This window comes from Apteryx mantelli, chromosome 8 (assembly GCF_036417845.1).
Source record: "Apteryx mantelli isolate bAptMan1 chromosome 8, bAptMan1.hap1, whole genome shotgun sequence".
Taxonomy (NCBI): domain Eukaryota; kingdom Metazoa; phylum Chordata; class Aves; order Apterygiformes; family Apterygidae; genus Apteryx; species Apteryx mantelli.
The window spans coordinates 13,616,543-13,640,450 of NC_089985.1; the positions used below are offsets into that span (position 1 = coordinate 13,616,543).

A 23,908-nucleotide genomic window follows, 5' to 3' on the forward strand; every position below is an offset into this window, starting at 1 on the left:
CGAGGCTGCCAGCAGCAGAGGCCTGAGCAGTGACCAAGGAGGCGGGAGGGGGGCCTACGATGACTCCCTTGGTGACTCTGCAACTTACCTCTTGGCTAGGCCTGGCCATCAGTGCCACTGTTTGCTAGTGCCCAGTATCACACGCATTAAGAGTGCTTCCCTCAGCAAATATTTAATCGCACAGCAGTGTGTGGCAGAGGGGATGGTCATGCTGTGACACAAATGAGCGGGGCCTCAGCGGCCGCTGTCATTACCTGTGCTAAGGGGCCCCGACTCTGCCCTCCCCCTGCCCCTCCTGGTGCTTCCCCAATTAAAACATCACACACTGCAATCCCCCAAAGGCGCCGACTGCAGGGCCCGGGGGCGGCGGGCGGGCGGCAGCAGCGCTAGCGCCGCGGCCACCGACCGGTGCCTCCATCGCCTCGTGGAGGCCGGTGCAAAATGGCGGCAGGGAGGTGGGCCCGGCGGGCGGACCCCCACCACAACTGCCCAGGAACTACAGCTCCCAGCAGCCCCCGCGCGGCCTCCGCGCGCAGCCCGCTGGGAGATGGAGTTCCCCCGCCCCGGGAACCATTTTTCCGCTGAGGGCCTCCGCTGCGACCAATCGGCGCTTGCCTGCCTGGGGCAGCCCAAGGAGAAGCCTGATCAAAAAGATCTGTCATGTCGGAGCGGCGCTCCTAAAAATGTCGTCCTGCGGAGGTAATGACGCCCTTCCGTTCATCGTGCGCACCGCGACCGACGTGGTTTGCCGTCAGCCGTTATTTATTATTATGGCGATTTTCCCTTTAACGGATCGTTTCATGCGGGCGCCTGAGAGTCGTCTTTGGAGGGGCGGGGAAAGGGGTGCCGCTCTCTGATTCGCCGCCGTGGCGTCGGGAAGCAGCCAATCGGCGCCAGCAGCAGGCGGAGGGAGGGCGTGGCCATCCCCAGATGCGCAAGCCATTGGCCCCGATGGGGCGAGGAGGTGGGGTTTTCGGGGGGGGGAGGGTGACGCGTATCCTTCCAGCTCAGCGCGTGAAGGGATAAGGGGCGGGGGGAGGGGGGCTCGGCTCGGCGGGCAGTAACGGCCGCGCTCGCGCTGTGCCGCGCCGCGCCGCGCGGGGGAGGGGCAGCGCCAACGGCTGTGCCGCCGCCGCTGCGTCTCCCGCTTTCCCTCGGCCGGGGAGGATGCGCCGCCTCTTCGCGGCCGCGGGAGGTAGACGGGGGAGACGATGAAGGAGCCGCCCCGCCGGCTCCTGGCCCTGGGCTCCTGCCTCTTCCTCTGCGCCGTGCTGTGGTGAGTGGCACCTGGCGGGCCCTCTCCGCCGGGGGGAGGGTTCCCCGGCCCCTCCCGGCGACGGGGGCGTCTTGCTGCTCGGCGCTGGCGGGCTCGCGCTGCGGCGCCGCGGGCCCGGCCGCCGTCGGGTTTCGCTCTGAGCGGTGCCCGCTGGAGACGTGCCGCGCGCCTCGGGCCGGGAGCCTGTCGGCTCTGACGCGGCGAGTGCCGTGGTCGGGGTCCTGAGAGCTGATACTGGGGGACACGCGAAACGGGAGGTGGAAGTGGAACAAAATGCCATTAGGGGGAGGAAAACGCTGCCTTTGGAAAGAGAAGGTATTAATGCGCTGGCAGCACGCTGTATCGTGTTATGGAAAAGAAGGGTAGCAGATTTTGGAAGGGTACTATCTGTTAAAAAGAAAATCTCTTGGCGTGGATCATAGTAGATCTAAGTCATTTGCTGCATTCATGAAAGTAAGGAGTGTCATATTTATAGTTGCTTTTCAGGTATTAAGATCTCAGAGTTGCACTATGCATTTCTTTATGCATTCTGTTATCGGTCTGAGCTTTTGGTAGGAAGATTTGCTGCTTTCTTTTCCTCTCAGACTGAAATTTGGTTGTGTTCTCTGAAAGATCAATGGTTTGAGCCTTGGTAAGGTAAAGCCAGTATGCCCTTTCACTTTTGTGTAGATTACATTTTTCAGAGGTGTTCTCTATAGTGATTCTCTTGGCTATATTCTGTCCCTGCATCTTCTGTTTACTTTGCCCTCAAGCTTCCTTAAAGTGTGACCTTTATCAGACCCCAAATATTAGAATGTATTTCTGCATGATAATTTTTAAACTTCTTCTAAAACTTTGACCTGCTTTGAACTTTGTGACTCACTATTTGAGAAATCGTAGCCAGTTTGAGCAGCGAACTGCAGACATTAAAACCTAAACAGCAGCAGTTGTTAGAGGCAGTTGTGTATCCAACGTGTTATTTTAATATGTTTTCTGAAAAATGTTTAAATAGTCTAGTTTAAAAGTATTTCAAAAGATTTTTTTTAAAGTTATATATTTTTCTCTTGCAGTTGATTCTGATTGGATGAACAAGGGGAAATCCCTTTAACAGTGTTCAGTTAGGCTGTAGAGATCTGTGTATACATAATCAATTACAAAACTGACACTGAAACTTGTATAAATAGGTTCAGACAGTCCTGGATCAGATTTGGTTCACTTCATCACAGTTTATTTTTTAGGAGAGAATGCAATGAGTCTTCAAAGCTCAGTTGCCATGTTTATGTTTAGGAAAAGTTAAAAACAAAAAAGTTTCTAGCTATGTGGATCTGATTAACCTAGCTGTAAACCTGATGTAACTCTCTCCAGACAGCTGCCTTTTTTTTTTTTTTTTTTTGACAATTAAGTTTCTTCCTTAAGATTATTATTAGGAAAGCAGCTTTTGGTTTTTTGCTTGCTGTGCTTTGGAGGCTGATGATCTGCTTCTGCTTTAGGGTACTTTGTAAGTGGAAGTATTCTCAGTTTAATGATATATAGATGGTCAGAGTAATTTGTTGTGTTCTTAATATGTTGTTTTAACAGACAACTTTATTTTAAGAAAAAATAAAGCATCTACTCTGCATTGTTGAAGTAATATCATATTCAACCAACTTGTTGAAAAGATATGCTTTCCTTATAAAGTTCAGACAACTTTTGCTTTCATATTGGATATATTTGGGGGATAAATTGGTCCGAGTCTTTTCTTGCTCTTAAAAAGAGATTTTTCTTTCAAGCAGTGTCTTGTCTGATCTCTAGCTTGTGCTAGACTATCTCTGAACTTTTGCTATTGAGAAATCGTTCACGCTGTGTGCTCACCCTGCTCACTCTGACTGCTTTTGGTTAAAGAGCCAGTAGATTAATTTAGATGGCGGGAGAGATACAACTCTAATTCATTAGTCCATTGTCCAAATACTAATTCACATTAGAGAGTTTTAAAATCCTCTGTTTACAGGATAGCATTAAGACTTTCTTTAATTTCAGTAGCCATGTCAGGTTTGGAACTGGGAAATTTCTGAGTCTATTAATGCCTGTCTTGTTGCTGAGCTATGTAACATGATAAGTTGTGAACTATTTGTTATTTATTTCTTAAAAAAATCATCAACTTTTTTCATGCAAGCCAGTAAAAAAACCTTTAAATAGTAAGTGGAAGACTTTGACTTGCTTCTTAAGACTGTGTTACAAATGTTGGCATTTCCCCATAACTGAGTCTGCCAGGTCTTTTTAAATTTAGTTGTCTTGAAATGTGTTCTTCAAAGAATTTGGTGCTAGTAAGAGAGAAGCTCTTTTTTTGTGGATGAAAGTAATGGTCTGTTACAATAGAAGATCAAAATAGAAGCAAAAAATAGGAGAAAAATTAAAAGAAAAAGACAGAATTGCTGAAAGAATACTTTAAGCTGCTTGGACTGGTGTTTTTTAAATCTGGACTGTTTTATTTCTGGATAGGTGGTTATGTTCTTTGTTTTGGTGAAATTAAGCTTAAAATGGTAGTGGCGATGGGGTTGTCTCCGAAGCCTGTATTATAAAGCTTCCTAAATAAGTTGGTGCAATGGAAAAATATCAACTGGTAGAAATCCACTGTAAGACATCTGACAGTTTTCTTACAGGGTGAGATTTTTTTTAAAACAGCTTATGATAACTTAAAAATGTGACTGGGCATTAGGAAATGTATAGAAGGGCAGAAGTTTGGGTTTAGTGATTTACTAGCTGTGCCTTTTCAATAAGGGCACTTTGAGAAAAAAGGAATTTACATTCTTTTGGGAATGTAAAATCACATAGTTGATGTGTAATATTGTTCCTAGCAATGTTGTTCCAAGTAGTTCAAAAGAATGGGGTGGCTGCCTGGTTTTAGAGAAATGCTTTTGATGGAGGTAAGGCTTAGGAATATACTGCTCTAAAAATAATACCAATCTATGCAGATTGGTGCTCTGACTGTACATAAGTGACTCCTATTCTGAATCTGCACAAAGGTTTTTTAGGCTTTTGTTAATCCCTTTGTGTGGATGATCATAATAGAAAAACACTCTTCAGATTCGTAGTGCTTCATAGTTTGACAATATACAGAGCTAAATAAGTGGCATAGATTTAGAAGTTTATAGGGGTTTGAGTACTGTCTGAATTGAGACCAGCTGTGACAGTAGTTTAAACAATAACCTGCATAAATTGTTCTGACATCACCTTTTCCCTACCAAAAGCTGCACTTTCAAAGTGTTAGATACAATTTTAATAAAGAAATCATGCAGGCCCTAATTTGTGCTTCTATGATTCATTTCACTGCAGAATCACAAAGTGCTTTGCACATCCTGATTTATTTAGCTTTATGAACCATTTTATCATTCTCAGTTTTGCAACTACAAATAAAAGGAAGATAGGGGTTAAGTGCATGTGCACGTTAGGGTCCTTTAGTTGTAGCTACTTTGAGAGTATGCTATATCAGTAAAGTAAGGCTTGTATCAAAGTGACTCAGTGGTAAGATGTGCTATTGCTGATGGAAAACCCCCTCATGTAGTAGCTCTACTGACTCAGAAATCCATAATGGTAACGTACCCTGAAAATTTTTAAAGTCAAAATGGGTCAGTGGCATAGCCAGGACTAACATCTAATACAAGTACATTGGAGAAGGTAGATTTTTATTTTTTATTTTTATTTTTTACTTTGTATTCTTCCCTATAACAGGTTAAACATGAGGATTTATATGTATTTTAATGAGATAAAATATTCCTAGTTTTCCTGTCTTTGGTTTACATTATAGCCTCTTACGTAGTTGAAAGTGTCCTTGTTGAAAGCATCAGCAATGCAAGAAGACCTTTAAAAAATAAGGCTATACTGGTAGTGTGATACTGTCCCTGGCGTACATGAGTTTATTTTGCTACTTTTGTCCTGTGCAGGCAAAAAGTATGCTAGCTGGTCAGAGATCACAGACAGAGAGATTTAGCTAATTGAACATTTATTGGCCCTATTGCTGACTTTTAGCTTAAGGTTTAAGCTTGCATTTGTTAATAATGGGAAGATGACGAATGGTAGAGCTGGGGAACGAGATGGATTGGAGGCAGTACTGTGAGACTTGTGTTCTGAAGCGTAGCAGGCTTCTTATCGTAGAAATTCTCTTTGCAGCAGAGTAATGTTTACAGGAGGCTGCCCTAAGGTTCTGGGTAGAGCTGTTAGTGTAACTTACTTGTACTGGGGTTCAAACTTTTGTCTGCTGATTCCCCTCTTGTGTTTTTACTTTAATCTGTTTAAAAGACTGATACTAAAATAAGCGCTGTGTGTGTATTTTATGGCAGGAAGAAATGAAGTGGCTTGCACTGTTTGTATAACCAACACTTGTTTCAGGCATCTGATTTCAAAATGAAAAGTATGTTCTTAGTTATAGAGTACCGTGTTTAAAACTGTCTTTGCCCTGTAGTTAAGGTTGAGACAAAAACTGCTCTGTAACTCCTGGACTCCTAAAAATCAAATTTGAATATGCCTAGCTTGCAGTGCCTTCAACTTGAGGAGGTTATGGGCAAGCAGAGCCTCTGCTGTGTTTTCTTAAAGACAAGTCCTTGGCGCAATCAGTTCTTGAATATTTAACTTCTAAAATTGTCTTTGAAAATCAATGAAGTGCTTTCATGTCATATCTTCTAAAAGGTTTGTCCTAGAAACTTCAAATTTGTTTGTTTGTTATGCAAGTGGTATACTAAGACGACATTCAGTTCTTCATAAGGTTGCCATCTTCCTGTATAAGACCCTAGCTGTTGCTAAAGTCAGGCACATTTCTTTGCACTTAATTTCATCTTTTTCTGAAATGCCTTTCTCTAAGCTGCTGTTATTTCTGCTTCACTTTAATGTTTTTCTTCACTAAGTAATTTTACAGAATAATTTTTTGGTTTTTAACTTTTGTCTTTTTTCCATTACTAATCCAGATTTTAGCAAAGTCCATGCTTCTTTCAAGAGCAGGATGTGCAGCTTCCTTTAAAACCTTAACATTAGACTTCCTAACAGCCCTCTGCTTGAAGAGAGTAATTTTTAAGCATGAAAACCAGTGTACCTTTTATCTGAAAACATGGTAACATAGAACTGCAAGTCACTAAAAAATTTCTCTTCATTCTTGGTGAAAATATGCATGGTGGTGTAACAGGCAGACTGATCTTAAAACTAGTGAAAAGAACTTTTTCTGAGGTGACTGAAAAAAAAGGTGTAAATTACTTGCTTTGATCAAAATATCAGTAAAAGGTTCCAGCTACTCCAGCTGAACATAGATGCTCAAAGGAACCCTAGTGGTTTGGAATATTTTTGGAATTGTAATCAATTTATTGTTGAAGTCATTTAAAGGTAAGAAATCTATTATAAATACATCATACAATGCCTGGAAGTTAGGTGATAGCAGCTTTGCAGTGTTCTAGGGCAAAATTCATATTGGTGTTGCTAAAATTCCTCATCTTGGTACTATGTTAAGCTGTGTTGCATTTACAATGAATTCTCAGCATGGAGAGTTGGTGCAGAGCAGCTGATGAGGACTCGCAGCCTGCCATTACGGTATTATGCCTGTGCAGACAAGCTTATGAATTTAAGCAGTGAGGGAAGTCTCCAAAGATGTATAAAACGGACATTGCTACAGACCCTAAAACCTTAAACTTTAAGCAAGGGTAATTAATTTAAGCATCTGGTTCATGCTTATTTCACTATTTTCCTGTTGTCTTTATGGTCGGTATTTATAATTCTTTTTTTTTCCAGAATGTATTATTTTCCCCAAATTCTTGCATGAAAGAGTAGCTAGAGAGCTCGACAATGCAGAAAGACTTTGTTAAGATCTAGCCTTCAGTGCAGTGTTACAGTGCAGTGTTAGTGTTGCACGCTCCTTTGAGCGCTTCCAGACGGACACATTTTGAGGGCTAGGGTTTGTAACTTTTGGAAATCTGTTCTGCTTTGGGTGTCTTAAATGGGGTACCCAGATACTCCTTCCAAGAATGAAGAGGAATGTTTTTCAATGTTACTTTACAGTATGCATCTAATATAGGATTTTGTCTATTATGGGCACTGTATCAAAAAAATACAATTATAAGGCTGTAAAGTTGACTATTATATCAGTGTTCTTCTCTAGATAAGGAGGAGACTGATATTGCTAGCACTGTAAGGAAGTAAGAGGTTTTTCAGTGCTAGTCCTCAGCCTTGCTTTCTATTACTTAACTTAGTACAACTGTGGACTGTCACCAGCAGATTTTATGTTCTCTCTATGCCTTTTCTCCTGTTTAATGTGTGAGTACACAGTAGCTAAAAGCTAACTTTCTTTTTCTCCCTCAGAAGTGATTGGCACATGCCCACACAGTCACTAGATTGGATCAGGGATGCAGGAGAAATGTGTGCCTAAAGGTGGGATGCAAGGCTGCCCTTTCATGTTGTAAATCAGTTAGATGTGATGAAGTATATGGTGCAAGTGTAACCTTGTTTTATGTGCTGATGCATTTGAAGTGATGAAAGCCATATTAAACTGAAGGTTGGAATTTCACTGTCTCAAGCTATGAAATCTGGCTTTTTCAGAAGTATCTTTGTAATGGTCTCTTCTGAATGAATGGAATAACTGTCTTTTAACATTCCAGTTAGGAGATGGACTAGAGAGCACATTCTTTGCAAAGAGTGGGTGAGGCTTTTTTTTCCCTCCCCCTATATGAATGTGGAATGTAAGAACACTGTAGTTAAGGGAAAGTAGTAAGAAATGAGGTGATATCACTTCAGGTGATAGCAGTACCTTTCTGGTAGCATTCTTGCTTAGTCTGGATCTACAGATCTAAACTTCAGGGTTTTTTCACTGTCGGAACCATCATAATTTTTTAAATTATCTTGATAATGCATGCTGCTCTTCTGTGGTAATAAGTGGCTTCTGATTGTTCCCCCCCCCCCCCCCATAACACTAAGGAGGATTAACAGTTCTCTGTTAAATTTATCAACATTTATTTTCACATCATATGGAGAAATGAGTATTGTATCCAGGGGACATTGCAAGTCATTGATTACTTTAGCACAGATAACTTTCCTCTGAATGTTTGAAATAAGGTAGCCATCCTAGAAGCCCGGTCTCCTCTCTGAGATGTTAACTACTTTCTGGAGACCCTTTTAAATGAGACTCCCCTTTGCCGAACTATTCTGATAGCAATATCGACCTCAGTAAGTTGCTGGGGAGAGGCTGAAGATTTCCCACCTTTCACTGTTTTTTCTGTGTGCTCAACAGCTGAAAAGCAGACTACTGCTGAGTCAAGAGTCTGGTTTAGGATCTGTTTGAGCTCTGTCTAAGCTCCTCATTGTTACAGACCTTTTTTTCTCTTTTAACAGTGATGCTAGTGATAGTAGTAAGAGGTTGTAGTACTTGTTCAAAGCAAAACATTTTTCCTGCTTTCCTCACCCTTTTACAACTTTTCTGGCTTTTTAACTGATTAATCCAAAATAATTTATTTTGGATTAATCAAGAAGGTAAACTTTTAAACCAACAAACATGCACCTCTCCCCCTTTCACAGGCTTTCCCTCCCACCTCTGGCCTTCCTCGTTTGCTTTATCTAGCACTGCCTATTCTAACCTGATCCTGTGAATGTTTCTAGCAGAGGAGTGTCACATGGCAGACAGTCACGTCTTCATTCTCCCTCTTGGCTATCTGACTGAGTTTGGTGCATCTGCACCTGTTGGTAATACAATCCTCTGAGATGTAGAAAATATCAGTGGTCGTCCTAGAGAGAGACTGTTTCCTTCGCATGCAGCGATGTCCTGGTAATCAATACGCTTGTGATAACTTCCTTTTCCCTCTTCTTAAAATTGTCCTGTCTCACAGGTGTCAACTTTAAACTGTATTGATCTGCTTTGCTCTCTGCTGTCCAACAGTAAGTCTTATTTGGGGAGAATTTATGCAAACTATTGAGTTGTTTAGTGGACAGATGTTTGAAAAGAATCTTGTGTGAATGTCAGTGTTCGAAAAGAAACTTAGACTGTTTTTCTCTGGGAAGGCCAAATTGAGCCCAAACTGCTTCTTACAATCAGATTTTGTTAATTCAGATTTTTATTTTATTCTGGGCATCTGTAACTTGTATGATGCATTTTTTCACTGGCAGTTTACTTTTATCTTTATGCTTATCAAAGCACTTACTGATAGCTGCACTATCTCTCGTAGTCTTCTGCAGCCTCCTTCACAGCTACTTCAAGAATTTGAACCAGATTAAAAGCTGGGCAGTCTTTCAGATGAAGCCTTGCAATTTCAAAACAACCTGTGCTTTGAGTTTGTCAGGTCAGTTTAGAAGCCATAACAGCTGTCAGCAGACCATAGATAATTCCTATGGCAATCAACAAATGCACTGTACCATTCGGATAGGAGGAGCAGACTTTTGGCTTCACTAGAGAAGCTCAGCATATGCCTGCCCTGTGAAGAGTGAAGATTTTTCTGTTTGTCATTTTGGGCTTGCAGCTTTTGCTTTTGGATTTGTGCATATGAAACTGAAAAATTCATGGAGTACTTGAGAAAATAGCTTTAAAAATACATTAGTGATGGTACTAAAAGGCTCTTGCTTAAATTTTTGTTCTGTATGAGATTAAATAGTATTTGCTATTTGAGTCATGCTTAGCAAAAATGGAACTTTTGGAAACTTCTGTATCCACAGAAGTCACTAAATGTTAGTTACACATTTGGAACAGTCTCTGAAATATTTCCGTGCTGTCCTATTGTTTGAAAACATACCTTGTACCTGAGGTAATATATCTAGTGATTAATATCCAGTACTATTTGGGCACTAAATCTGCTTACTTCCAAGTCAGCATCAGAATATTATTCTTTCCTTTTGAGGAAGGGAAGGCTGTATTAATACATACAGATGTAGGAGGCTGCTGTGCTTTCATTGGCGATATTGAATGACTTAACTAAAGTCAGGGAGAATGCTGTACTCAGTAAATAAGCACTTTGCTTTTCATGTTTGTGTGTCTTTCTGGGTATACTGAAAGACTTGACAGAGGTGCCTTGCCATTTGGCAAGGTTTTTATTAAAGGCTGTATTGTTTATTGATCTGTTACTAGTAAAAGAAGCCTGTTGAATGTGCAGAACACTGAAATACAGAAAAAAAGCAGAAAGTAATGGTAGTCATGATGAGGTGATTAATTTGACTTCTCACAGAGTGGCTGGTTTCATGTGGCCTTGCTTTCTGTGAGTTGCCATCCCTAATGCTCTGTCAGAGCTTAATGGCAGCAACCAAATAATATGTCCTTTCCTCTGTATCCTCTGTTCCAGCAGCAGCCCACTTCTTTCTGCATGTGTGAGTGTGTGCGTGCATGTGTATACAAAAAAATTCTCAGTCCCCTCCCTTGCTTAGAGGGCTTTTAGCAGACTTAAGGCATCATGTTTGATTCAGGTGATTAGACTGAGAAGAGTTTCTAAAAGTAAGTAAATCAGATATTGGACGCAGCTTATGTCAGACTAGCTTAAATCTGTTAGCCATCAAACTGCGTTTTTCCAAAAGCTCTAGTTACGCTAATTAAGTATGTCTTGTTGCCTTAAAATCATCAATACATAAGGTAAGAAATGTGCCATGCTTTTGTGCCCAGTACTTTTCATAACTGCAGATGCTAAAGTAGCTATTAATGCTATTGTGAAAGTATACCTTGCATTTTAAAATGCTGATCAACAGCCAACACTAATGATATCTTCACTTTTCTACATTAAGGGACTTAGTGGCATTCTGCACAGCTCAGTGAAGATCCAAGTATAGAGGAAGCAAAATAATACGTACACATAAATGTTATTTCCTAAAAAGGGGTGAAGTGAGCAACAGTATGTTCTGTATAATGTTTGATCTTTTATTTTTATGAAGAACCAGTGTTGCATTTTTATGAAGAACCAGGGACTTATTATAGCTGGAAGGGAAGTTCAGAGAGCTGCTGAAATTAAGAACTTGAGAACTTTTTTATGAAATGACTGAAATCACTTTTTAGAAAAGTAAGGGAGTTGAAGTTTCAGGATAACTGATTTTTCCAGGTGTGAGCCAAGAGATGAATAGACCTTAAAGGTCTGGTAATGTTTAATGATATCCTTTAAGTGGATATCTTATGCTTAGGGTAAGGCAGAGGTTCAAAGGAAACCTCAATATGAAGAAGTAGCTACATGATGAGATGCAAATTTAAGATATATGGGAGTCCATACTTCTTATTTTCAACTTAATTGAGATGTGAGACGTGTAGCTGCCATAATATGCAGTTACAAGTGTTCTTATACCTTTAATGTTCAGTGCATAGTTCTCACTAATTGCAGCTGCTCATGTTTGTCCTAAGGACTTCCGTTTTGTTTGGAGGAAAGCTGTTACCTCAGAGGAGGAATTGCTGAGGCTGAGGCGCAGTGATGGGTGGGACAGAACTGGGCCACATTATTTGCCTCACTGCATCTCCAGAATAGCATGTCAGATCACACAAGTTCCTAGCCTGCTGTCTTCGGCTCTTCTGGTGGTAAGAGACCTGGCTTTAGCAGCTGGTTCCTTGCTAACGCTTTTCTTGCTGATGCAGGTGGAAGAAGAGCAGCAAGTTTATATCTCAACAGCAAAAGCCCAGTTTTATGATTGCCTGCAACCTGGAGAAGTAGTGCTCTCCTTTCTTCCCTGCATATACATACACAAATATAAATATATATGTGCATATGTGTGTGTATATATATTTTGTGTGTATATGTATATATACACACATATATAAAAGCTTGTTTGAAATAATGCCTATGCTAGGGCTTCACATCAAGTGCCTCTTACATTACAAATAAGTGCTGCCAGCCCTTAAGAATGGTAGAGGAATCTGCATGAGAGCTACCATTCTTCCTGTCTCTGCCCAAGAGTAATGTGGCATCCATTGAAAGGCACTGAATGCAAAACAAAGTCATGATGTGGAAAAATGGTGTAATTTAAACATTTAACTCCAACATCTTCTTATGAATGTGTTCTGCCCAGTGTGAGATGTTTCTGCTAGGATATAAGGTGAGGCTTAGCTCTGTGCGCTCTGCCTTGCGTGTACTTGCTGTTGAGGCATTGTTCAGTTGTGAATACATCTTGATGGGTTGGTTACTAGTGGTTGCGAAACTGACCGAGCTATATTATAGGCCTGATTTGGTGTGGAGATTTCTGTGTGCCGGAAGTTAAAATTCAGTTTGCACCTACTGGAGGTGATGAAACAGTGTTTTTAAAATATAATATGTGACTATGGTCTATCGCAGCCTGTGAGGCTGCAGTAGACAGAGGAGGTCTGTTCCTCCTCAGTGGAGGAAGCTATGCTGCAATATGCTCTTCAGTAAAGGTGATCTTCAAGTTGTTAAGACAGGTGATAATTCAAATTCTAATCACAAAACTGATCCCAACTGTCTAAGTGAATCTTAACCTATTAATATTGTTACTATCATGACTGACTGTTAAGGCCGGGCTTTTGGTTGTCAGATCTTTTTGCATCAAAAAGTTGCTGTATCCAGCAATTCTACTCAGGGAAACTGTTGAAGGATGAAAATACAAAACAAATCTCTGTGAAGGATATAGCTAAAGCAGCATGTGGTGTGCCAGTTGTATCTGTTTTTATTGGTTTCTCCATAGACCTCTTGTCTAATATACTTGTTTTTGCTAATTCTCTTAAATGTGTGTGATACTTCTGACAATACAGAATTTTCTCAGGTATACTGTGTATGGGGGGTAGAAAGGGACTTAATTCTTCATCTTTTGCTTTAATTTTTCCCTGGTAATAAACATTTGCTAAAGATATCCTGTTATTGTTTGGCAAAGAATAAATTTGACTCAGGTTCATTTTAACTTACAGTAAATAACTAATTTGTCAGCTTCTGCTTTGTGTGACATATCATCACCCCAGTAACTATTTGGTTGATGCTTTCTTTTGGAAGTAATAAATATGTAATGCATTCTCTGTTCCTAATTTCTTAAAGTTATGTCCTCTAATAGTTTTGATAAAGAAGTATCAGTGAACTGTACATGAATGTTTTTATTTCTGGGCAACTCATGGAAACAACTGAAAAAAGGCTGAAGGAGACAATGTTGAGGAAGCTCATAATTTATATTCATTTTAAATTAAGGCTTTTTATTTTATTGTTTTTTATATTCCTGTTCTTTAACAGGCTTCCCATTTGGCATGTCTTTTGTAAAGAGAGTCTTTCATCTGCAGTGCAATATGCTCCAGGTGATGCTTGTACCCTGGCAAACGATGATGAAAATATCCAGGAAAAGGTATGCTAAATAAATGATGTTAAATAACTACTTAATCTGACTTGATATTAAAAAAATACACGCACTGATTCATTTAGTATTCTTTGTTAGAATATTTAATGTACTCAGTTGTTCTGTGAACTGTGATACTATCTCAGAGTTCTTGTTTTCTTCTACTCAAGTAATGGTAATGCAGGTTTTTCATTTGGGTGCCAGGTGTTACAAGAAATGAATGTTAGGGATAGTTGTGGATCTGCTGAGGCCATGATAAGAGGTGATGGCCTGCATATGTCTAGGCCACATTGTATCATTTGCATCTGTGTTGTGTTGATAGCCTAGTGCATTAATGATTGCTATCCTAAATAGGAGATTTAAGATGGGTTGTTTGTCAAGTCCGTTTTTATCCGTCTTTTCCTTTTGTTTTAAACTTAACAAAAACATTGAGACGTGGGAAATATTAATAATTAAGATTCTGTCCCTTTCTTATTTACATTATTCAGCACTTTAGGCTAAATTCAGTGTAGTGGTTCCACCCTGAGTAACTCCTTATGAGTTTCTGCATATTTCAATTTCACAGTGAGCTCCCAAGCAGTTGAAATGAAACTACTATGACTTTATAATATTATTTATAATATTAACTTATTTACATAGGTAAGGAATCAGTCTGTATTCTTACCAATTAAAGAAACTTCTCTTGGGATCTCCGAGAAGTCTTACACACATGCCTATTACTCTTGACTAGGCTTTTGGAGATGTCCCGCTAAAGAGAAGCGGTCTTGGAGCCCTTGATCAGGTTTCCTTAGAACAGTTGTCTCTTGAAGGCATTGATGTGATTTAATCTTAGGGTTTAGGATGTGAGCTGATAATATTTGGGGGAAAATGTTGCTTGCCTGTTGTCTTTAAAATTTGCTTGTACAGATTTGTACTTCCTGCTCTTCCAGTGTGTGCCTTAACCCTCTCAAATTAAGATTGAGCACAGTTATGATCATGCAGTCTTGTATAGTGTAGCTGCCCATTGTGGATCTGAACACCAGCACTTCCAGTCTTTGACAACAGGATTTTAGATTGCCCTTAAACCAAGGGATATATAAACTTCTACCAGTTTTATTGCTACAGTTTAAAGTATTGCAGCAGGAAGAATGTTCTAAAAAATAAATTGCATATGTTGTAGTTGCTTGACTTAGAATTTCAGAGAGGCAAGTACAACTACTGTTAATTCTATGCTCTGGTATTTTTAAAACACTTTTTCCTCAAGTACATACTCATTTTTAGTCTCTGAATTCGTTGCACTTGATTGTAAATCTTTAGTTCTACTAGAGAAACTTGCTTTAAAAGGTTGCAACAGACTTGTGAAGCTATTCAGGTTTTGCGATAAGGTTACTATAAATGAAATGTGCCAAAGTGTTATTTTGTAGCTCTCTTTTAAATGGTTGTCTGTTTTAAATCATCTAAAAATTGTTTTTTCCCCCTTATTTTGGGCAGCATGGGGATGGAGAGGGTTTGTCAGCATGGGAACCTGTGGGAAGATAGAGCAGAGTGATTAACTTGTCTGAGCACACAAACTGGAAGTCTTAAGACAATGCTAAGACAGTCTTGAATTTGCCTGTGAAGACTTAACTGAATTGTTTTAACTTGCTGTAGGCTTTATACAGATGAGAATTTAAACATAAATGGACTGTGGGTCTGAAGGTTCATGTAGCCTAATTTTCTTTTGAAGTTCTAGTGGTTGTAAAGGTGGTAATATTTGGATGAGTCTCTACCAAAGCTAAGTCCTTGTCAGAATAGAAGGCTTATGTTACTGCATTTTTACTATTGTTTTACCTTTTAATATATTAGGGGGAAGTGGCTGGTCCTACTGGAATGCAGCCTTCCGAACATGCAGGCTCAAGTAAACAGAGTTACTCCACAGAAGAGATACTTGATGACTATACAAAATCTGACCAGGCAAGCCTTTATTTCATTACTCTTTCCATACACGCTTCAAATGCTTCTTGGATTTCAGGCTCTTTCATTTTGGTTGGCTAAAGCTCTTGGTAACTATCTGTCGCATTTCATTTGCATGTGGGGTTGCTGTGAGACTCATGTTTCCAATGAAGGAGAATACCCATGAGCTAACAGATCTTGCAATTCCAATGTGCACAAGTAATAGAATAATGTAGTATTTGAAGGTACTTACTAAATAAATCTTTCCAAGTTAAATTAAAATTGGATGTTATAGATATGGATATCTTTATTTTAAAAAAAAGTTTGTACACACACATGCACACACACACCCCTACACACACCCCTACCTTTATTAATGTACAATGTTGCCATACTGGTCCTCTATCTAAAGATCTGCATAGGTCAGACTTCATGATTATGGCATTCCTTTTTAGCCTTGATCCATAATGGCTTTTGTCACTGTAATTTCCTTTGTATATTAAAATGGAAGCACTTTCCAAAGAGCTGTTTCAGTAAAATATGCCATTGGCAATACTAAGTCATTGCTCTGCCTGAAGTGTTACAAAGCCTACTGTTACGGATAACTTATTTGATAAATATTTTTGTGTTCTGTAGATTACAGGACAACATATGTAATCCAGTTACTGACAAGTGGCTCTTGTTTAATATTTTGTATTCCTTAAGAATTAATCTGGTCTGTTTCAGTGGTTTTTCACTTTTCCAGATTCAGGAAGATTTATTTTGATTACACTGTGTGAGAGCTTAAAAACTGAAGATCTAGAATAAGTACAACTCAAGACTACTAGATTCTCAAGCGACAAATTATTTATTTCTTTGCTTCAGTTACTCTAAAACACTTCAGGCCTCCCTGGGGTGACAAAATCAAAAGGCTTCACCAAAAAATAAGTTTAGGATGAAAATACTAAATATAAGTGGTATTTTAACAGAGCGTGGAAGTATAACTGTTTATTTCACTTGCTGAACTATTCAGGCCTGTTTTCTCTTGTCTGCCACTTTAAAGGGATGCATGGTAGAGGAAGTTGTTGCATATGCTTTTTTCCAATTAATATTTTTATGCTATTATTGGAGTTTACAAAAAGCATGTTACAGCTGCCCCAAGGTAGCACTGAATACCAGCTAGGTTTATGAGGAAAGAAAAGTTCTTTCTAAACTGTCCGATTTCTCGCAGTCTGGTTTTTCAGGTTCATTGATATTGGAAATCTGAGTTACTGAACTGTTAACTCCATACTAGAAATTATTCTATGAATACCTGCCCTATTCAAACTTTGAAAAACTTATGTTCATCTCTAATGTTTTTCACAGACTACAGAAATGGGTGAAGCAAGCCAGCCTGAAGTTGAGACTCCACCTTCAGTAGATTTAAATGAAGCTTCATCTAGCATAGCTGCAAGCACTGAAAACATTTCCAGTTCAGCTACCTCAGAGATATCTCCAGTCTCGCAGCCTGAGTAAGCTTTTTATTTTTGTTTTGGTGTCTGAGAGAATACTACTTATTCTGGTGTTGTTAGGAGGGTTACTTATTCAGGTTCATTAGGGATAAGGAACTGTTCTTTTGCAGACTGTTACACCCCAGTCTTTTGCTGTGCTTTGGTTGATGGTGTCAGAGCTAATGGAATATGCCATCATTCTACTCGGTGCCTGGATTAAGAGTTGTGTACCTGTCTAAAGTGTCATGCTATTGCCATTATCAGTTCTAAGCAGATGCTCTGAAAGGGGAAAAAAATCTAATGTCTTTATATGCTAGATGATCTGTACTATGAAAGCCCTCAGGTCTTCAATGTTAGGATTTCTGCTCCTCACAAATGTGCTTTTACATCAATGATAAGTGACAGATGCGTCAATGCTGCTTTAGTGATGGCCTGTGCTTTCAGTTAAGGATGAACTTTGCAGGATTCTTCTCCAGCACTTGCAACAGAACATAAATAAGTTCTGATATTAAGAGGATTTTTTTGATAGAACTGCAAATCTTTAATATAAATGCAATTGAAGCAGTTTTTGCTTCTGGTATTTTGTAGTGTATTGCAAGGCTAACTGCTGCACACAGCCTTAGAGTGCTTTGCTCCTTCAGGATATGGTGTGCCTAGCTTCTCTTGTGGTGTTATGGACTTCCATGTAATCAAACATGAACAGTAGTATAGAAATTCATGTGTATATACTGCTAGGCACTTTTACAAAATTCACCTGGGCATGTTAACGTGTGCTAAGTTAAAATATTCTTCTGCTGATACTCTAATATTTTCGCAGATAAAAATTTAATGCATTTAAAGAAATAGTTGTCTTTTGCTTGTTGCTCAAGACTACTAGATTCTCAAAAGTCTACTTATTTCTTTGCTTCAGTTACTACATGGAATAGAATTCTGTATCAATTCAGGCCTCCCTCTGTGTGTGCATGTTTTTTAAGAGTCCAGTGTTTCTGGTTTACCAAATTTAGTCTCATTACAATAGAAGTGGTCCGAAAAATCTTGTCTGCTGACTAATCTTTGCTAGTCTGTTAGGGCTAAGACCTAAGCACCTTTTGGTGCTTAAGTGTGTAAGTGCTTTAACTGCAAGTCTTGGAAGATCAAGCTCCCAAAATGTATGGTTTTTGTAAAGCAAAACTGCAGTGTAATTTCAGTCTGAGTTTTTTATAGCTTTTGTTGGTTACTGTACTGATTTGTTTGTATGCTATGATATGGGTCCTACTGTTGTCAGTTCTTGAAAAGAATTTTAGTATCTTACGTTCTTTTAAACATTCAGCTTGATATCTTGTAATTGTTGAAAATAATTTTGCTCTTGTAATTGAGGAAGGCTACAGTGATGAACTCTGAAGATCCAAGCTAGGAAGCAAATGAAAATTAAAGCTTGTTTGGGGGACCTGATTGATTAGTTAATGCTTGGCAATAGTATTCTGACACTAGTACTCCTTACAGGGATAAAGGGCAGGATGAACACAGAGGAGGCATGCACACTTATGTTCTTTAAAACTTCAGTTTGGTTTTAAATAGTAATGGGTGTAATTTTCCTATACAAATTAATATCCAGAAAGTCTTGTATTTTGATAAATTAGAATATGGAGTTGGACTACAACATTTTTAAGTTTTGAATGCCTGCATTTCATTAGACTGCATTCTTCCTGCTTTGGAAGGTAATTCATATCGGTGTAACAAATTCCAGCTCTGTTAGGTATTATGGGCCTGATACACTAGCAGGACCTCTTAGTCACAATACTTGGGAAGGAATTTTATTCCAAGCTATTTTTTTGTAGCTTATCTGTCCAGACCCTAGTTTTGGAAAACCTTTTTGAAAATTAATTCAAGCTCCTCTTCTAGCAGTAAGTGAAGACAGCTGCCATGCACAGTGAGCTCAGTAATGGGGCTTAAAAATGAAGACAAAGGTACAAGTGAAAATACTCAGAGGAGAGGGGATGTTACAGCTTTTAGACTTGTGCTAATCATCACCTGCCAGAGTGAGTTACTTGGAGCCAGTCAGGTGCACCCTATCTGCTAAGACCATGAATATGTGAAGCCTTTTAATTTAAATGTTTGTCAATCTTCAGTCATTAAAGGGTTAAGTGCAGAGCTAAGATATGTGCATCTCAGATGTGTGCCTCTCTGGAGTTTCACAGAAACTTGGGAGTTTCACAGAAACTGTTCCCTGTTCATTGCTAATAAATTCTTTACTTGTATTTGCAGGGCTTGTTAGATTTTGTTACATAGCAAAAAAGTCTTGAACACCTGTGTGTGGTTTCTCCCCCTGCCCCCCTGTGCTGCTGCCCCCCCCCCCCCCAAACCTTTATGATATGAAAGGTACTAAAATTGGCTCCTGGTGTTTGTTACTGCTGCTTCTGTTGATCATAGCAGTCAGAAAATCAAGATTGCCTTTTAAGTTGCTGGCATGCTGTTATGCTTGTGAGGGAAAGAAAACATTTTCAGTTCTCTATCAGGATATTGGATTAACCTGGATTGTTGCTGATGAATGCTTACAGTGAAATTCAGGAGGCAGAATAAGGGCTTTTATTTAGATCTGGTTTGTAATCTTCTAGAGCAATGTGAAAGTCATACCTGGAGAAGACAGGAAACTAATAAAGGCAAAATTAATATTTGTCCAACTTCCACTGCTCCCGCCTACTCCACCTACTAAAGAACATCTGGGCAGACTATCTTCTTTTCTTAGTGAGTTTCATTCCTGGAGATGAAGTAATTAAAGCAGTGGACAGATTATCTAGCCAGTTCGAGCCCTTTATATAGCCCAGATAATGGTCTGCTGGATTACCCCATTTTTTTTACACCAGCAGAAAAATCTAGTGGAAAGGAAGTCAGGCTGACTCACTTGCATATTGTTATGCCGCTTCTTTCCTGGGATAGGTTTAGCCAAGTTCTGTCCTGTTTGCTGTCTACTGACTTGGGAATGTTAGGAACTTTTGGTGAAAGGGGAATGAATATTCCTGGCAGTCATGTAACTGTGAAGCTGTCTTCAGTTGGTAGTGATGATGAAAAAAGTTATCCATTGCAACACTGGTAAGATGAGGAATCTGGGAGATGAGAAGCCAGCTTTGAGTTCCTTTGCTGAAACTAATAAGCTGACAAGGGGAATATTCTTTTTGCGTTGGTGCAGCTGACTATGCAGTTCCACAAGTACAGCATACTGTATTCCTCTTCTGTTTACAAAATCGCAGAATAGGTGGGGTTGGGAAGGACCTCTGGAGGTCATTTGACCCAACCCTCCTGCTCAAGTGGGATCTGCTAGAACAGGTTGCCCAGGACTGTGCGCAGTCAGGTTTTGAGTATTTCCAAGGATGGAGACTCCACAGCCTCCCAGGGCAATCTGTTCCAGTGTTCAGCCACCCTCACAGTAAAGCGTTTTCTTGTGTTCAGATGGAATTCTCTGTTTCAGTTTGTGCTTATTGCCTCTTATACCATCGCTGGGCACCACTGAGAAGAGTCTGGCTCAGTCTTCTTTACACCTTCCCATCAGATATTTATACACACTGATAAGGTTTCCCCCAAGCCTTCTCTTCTCCAGGCTAAACAGTCCCAGCTCTCTCAGCCTCTCCTCATATGAGAGAAGCTCCAGTCCCTTAATTGTTTTTTGTGGTCCTTTGCTGGACTTGCTCCAGTAGCTCCATGTGTCTCTTGTGCTGGGAAGCCCAGCACTGGACCCAGCACTCCAGGCGTGGCCTCACCAGTGCTGAGAGGAAGGATCACTGCCCTCGACCAGCTGGCAATGTTCTTCCTAATGCGGCTCTGGATACCACTGGTTGCCTTTGCCACAAGGGCACATTGGTGGCTCATGGTCAACTTGTCATTCACCAGAACCCCCATGTCCTTCTCTGCAAAGCTGCTCTCCAGCTGATTGGCCCCCAGCCTGTACCAGTGCACGGAGTTATTCCTCCCTGGGTGCAGGACTTTGCACTTCCCTTTATTGAATTTCATGGGGTTCCTCTCTACCGGTTTCTCCAGCTTGTCAAGGTCCCTTTGAATGGCAGCACAACCATCTGGTGCATCAGCCACTCCTCCTAGTTTTGTATTTTTGTGTTTTTATATTCCATTGTCTTAATTATTTCTGTGGGACTGCTAATTTTTTTTGACTTTCAAATATCTTTAATTTATGTAGCTGATTAGCAGGGTTACTTGTATTATCAGAAGGGTAAAAGGCATATTGTTTCTTTCCCTTCAGTGCAATAGAAAATTCCCGTGCTGATATCCCTGTAGTCAGCTCTAGTGAAGCTGAGCAGTCAGAACCTGACTGTGATATTGGTGGGACACTTGAGGCTGACCCTCAGAGTGAGCCTTCCTCTTTTGTCAGTCCAGCAGAGAGGTGAGTATTGAAGTAGGTTGTAAGACTGAATAATTTAAAGGTAACTGTTCTTTTCTGTCCTCGCCTTGCAATAAAAGCATGTGCTTGCTTATCTTCATTTGTGTGTTTAACATTACGTATGACTGAAATGTGATGATTTTGTGGACCCTAATACTTGTAAATTTTCAGCCTTGCAGGTCAACATATAGAGAACATATCATCTTCACATGGCAAGGGAAAGAAGACAAAATCTGAGTTTGAATCAAAAGTCTCAGCAGCTGAAAAGGGGGCAGATGAACAAAAATCTGCTTTGAATGCTTCAGAGAACTTGAAAAGGGAGGTAGGTAGTCACTGCTATTGTCCACTGAGCGCACATAGGAGCATAAGGACCTGTTAGGTGATCACCAGTGTTAAAAATGACAGTGATCTCCATTGCCTTTCTGTTGCCACTGTATAAATTCAGAGTTCTCACACCATGACCACTGTGTGCAGTTCTGGTGCTGTCATCTGAAGAAGGGTTTAATCAAACTGGAAGGGCAGCAGGGTTGATCCATTGATCTGTCATGTACCACACTTGCTTAACTACATGGGTTTTTTGGCTCCTTTTTGAGGATTTTCAGTTATAGAATATATGAAATAACTCTTGTTCTAAGCACAGAGAAAAATGTCAGCCTACAAGGCAGTTATTCTGGACATTACCTGCAAAATTTTGACAAGAAAATAAGAAATCCACTACACTGGAAATGTGTAGCAAAAGCTGATTGCACCTTTCACTGTTCTGGTGACGTGCGAGGACCTGGAAATGTGTGTGTACAAAGCAAAAGTTGAGGCTTGAAATGGCATAGCCTATGATTAACTTAAAAAGGCTGCTGTTTTATTTGGCAAGTCCAAAACACGAGCTGTTTGATCAGTAAAAAGTGAATAAAACATTATTGGAGAATATCTCATTCTGCTGTTAAGCTTTTATGGGGTGTCCAGGAATTCTGGAGGACCTATAGAATTCTGTCATGACCAACATTTATATTAAGATTTCTGCAATAGGAAAACTTCTCCTTTTGAGAAGGAAAAGCAAAACACTTGAAGAAAAAGCAGATGATTTATAAAACAGAATACTTTGTACTTGAAATGTATTAATTTAGTTACAAAAGTTACGTGTACCTCAATGAAAGTGTCTATAATTCTTGGAGTAAATCAGCACGTGTCTCTCACTTGTGAACTAACTTAGCCTGGCGCTGTTTTCAACGTGGGTTTAATGATGGATGTCCTGTTGACTTAGGTAGAATTTGAGCATGCATATTTTTTAAGAGCATTGAAGTTCATCTTTGTTTTCAGTGTTGGTATTGAGAAACATTCCCAAGTGGTGGTTTTTTCTTTTGCAGAAAGACTATAAAAAACCAGGAGAAATAGACCCTACATCTGTGATAACCCCAAAGGACCCAGGAGACATTCCAACATTTGATGAATGGAAAAAGAAGGTTATGGAAGTAGAGAAAGAAAAGAGTAAGTTCATTCCTTTGGTCTAAATCTGAACCACTTGCCTACTAACTTTGTCTAGAATTTAAATAGTAAAATTATCTGAATTCAGAATGAAGCCCAGTAGTTAATTTCTCTACTGAAACTACGTGTTTGATAGCATTTATTATACAAAAGCACTGAGTAGCAGTTCTGTGGAAGATTGTAGTATGGTGTGTTTATTATAACAAGATTTTCTTGTTTCATAGGTCAGTCAATGCACCCTTCTGCTAACGGTGGACAGCATTCCACAAAAAAGGTCCAGAAAAATAGAAATAACTATGCCTCTGTAGAATGCGGTGCCAAAATTCTGGCAGCTAATCCAGAGGCAAAGGTAAGTGTTCACTATTAGTGTGCACTATTTTAGTATACTCTTGCACAAGAAACAGTACAAAGTATGCTTACTTAGAACACTGGCTTCCGAACTAATCCTTTATTTTTATATTTGGCTTTATTATGATTTTGGATTTATAAATAATTGTATATATATTTAAATATATATATATTTGGAAGGGGAAGTGGAATCTATTCAGTGCAGAAAATGAGCAAAGTTGTATTAAATGGCTAGCCATAGCAAATAAACTCTGATTGTCTGAAAGTGGTATATGATATACTGTCTCCTGTATATTCTCATTTAGTCTTACATAGACTAATACCAAATTTTATGATTAATATCAAACTTATTTTTAGAGGGACGGGAGAAAAACCTTTGATACTGCATTATCTGCCATACAATTTAAAATATTCATCCTGTTCTTGTTTGTTCAGAGCACTTCAGCTATTTTGATGGAAAACATGGACCTTTATATGCTAAATCCATGCAGTACTAAAATCTGGTAGGTTACAGCAGTTTGCTTGCGTGGCGGGAGTTAATCTAGTTTTCCATCCTGACGAGAGTCTATATATCCTGTGGGACTGACTTGACCTTGGTGTGTGTCTGCCTGAAATGTGTACGTATGAATTTACCAGAAGACACTTTAATGTCTCGCCCATAGAATTGTTTCAATGATATTGAGATATAAGATTAAGGGGATAACTTTATTCACTTAAGCATTTGTATTTTTACATGTTTTTATATAGTTAAACTCTCTCATTTAATTCTGACTGAAGTATGTGAAATGAGGAATAGCCTTATGTGTCCAAGCAGCATGGGGATGTTAGAGCACTTCCTGGATTCAGTAG

General features: G+C 39.6%; 1 protein-coding gene across 12 annotated transcripts in view; it reads left to right on the forward strand.

Annotated features, from left to right (window-relative positions):
- The first annotated feature begins 1,114 nt into the window (after positions 1–1,114).
- Positions 1,115–23,908, forward strand: part of SUCO (SUN domain containing ossification factor) — a 62,320-nt gene continuing 39,526 nt past the window's right edge. For 10 of the 12 annotated variants that reach the window (XM_067300697.1, XM_067300699.1, XM_067300708.1 and 7 more), the window contains exons 1-9: positions 1,115–1,276; positions 13,387–13,495; positions 15,311–15,418; positions 16,742–16,887; positions 21,095–21,235; positions 21,404–21,554; positions 22,594–22,714; positions 22,936–23,060; positions 23,495–23,562. In XM_067300697.1, the coding sequence (XP_067156798.1) occupies positions 1,212–1,276; positions 13,387–13,495; positions 15,311–15,418; positions 16,742–16,887; positions 21,095–21,235; positions 21,404–21,554; positions 22,594–22,714; positions 22,936–23,060; positions 23,495–23,562 (1,034 nt within the window). In that variant the 5' untranslated portion in view covers positions 1,115–1,211. The remainder of the gene's footprint in view (positions 1,277–13,386; positions 13,496–15,310; positions 15,419–16,741; positions 16,888–21,094; positions 21,236–21,403; positions 21,555–22,593; positions 22,715–22,935; positions 23,061–23,494; positions 23,563–23,908) is intronic. The other 2 variants (XM_067300701.1, XM_067300710.1) reach the window with 1 other exon arrangement.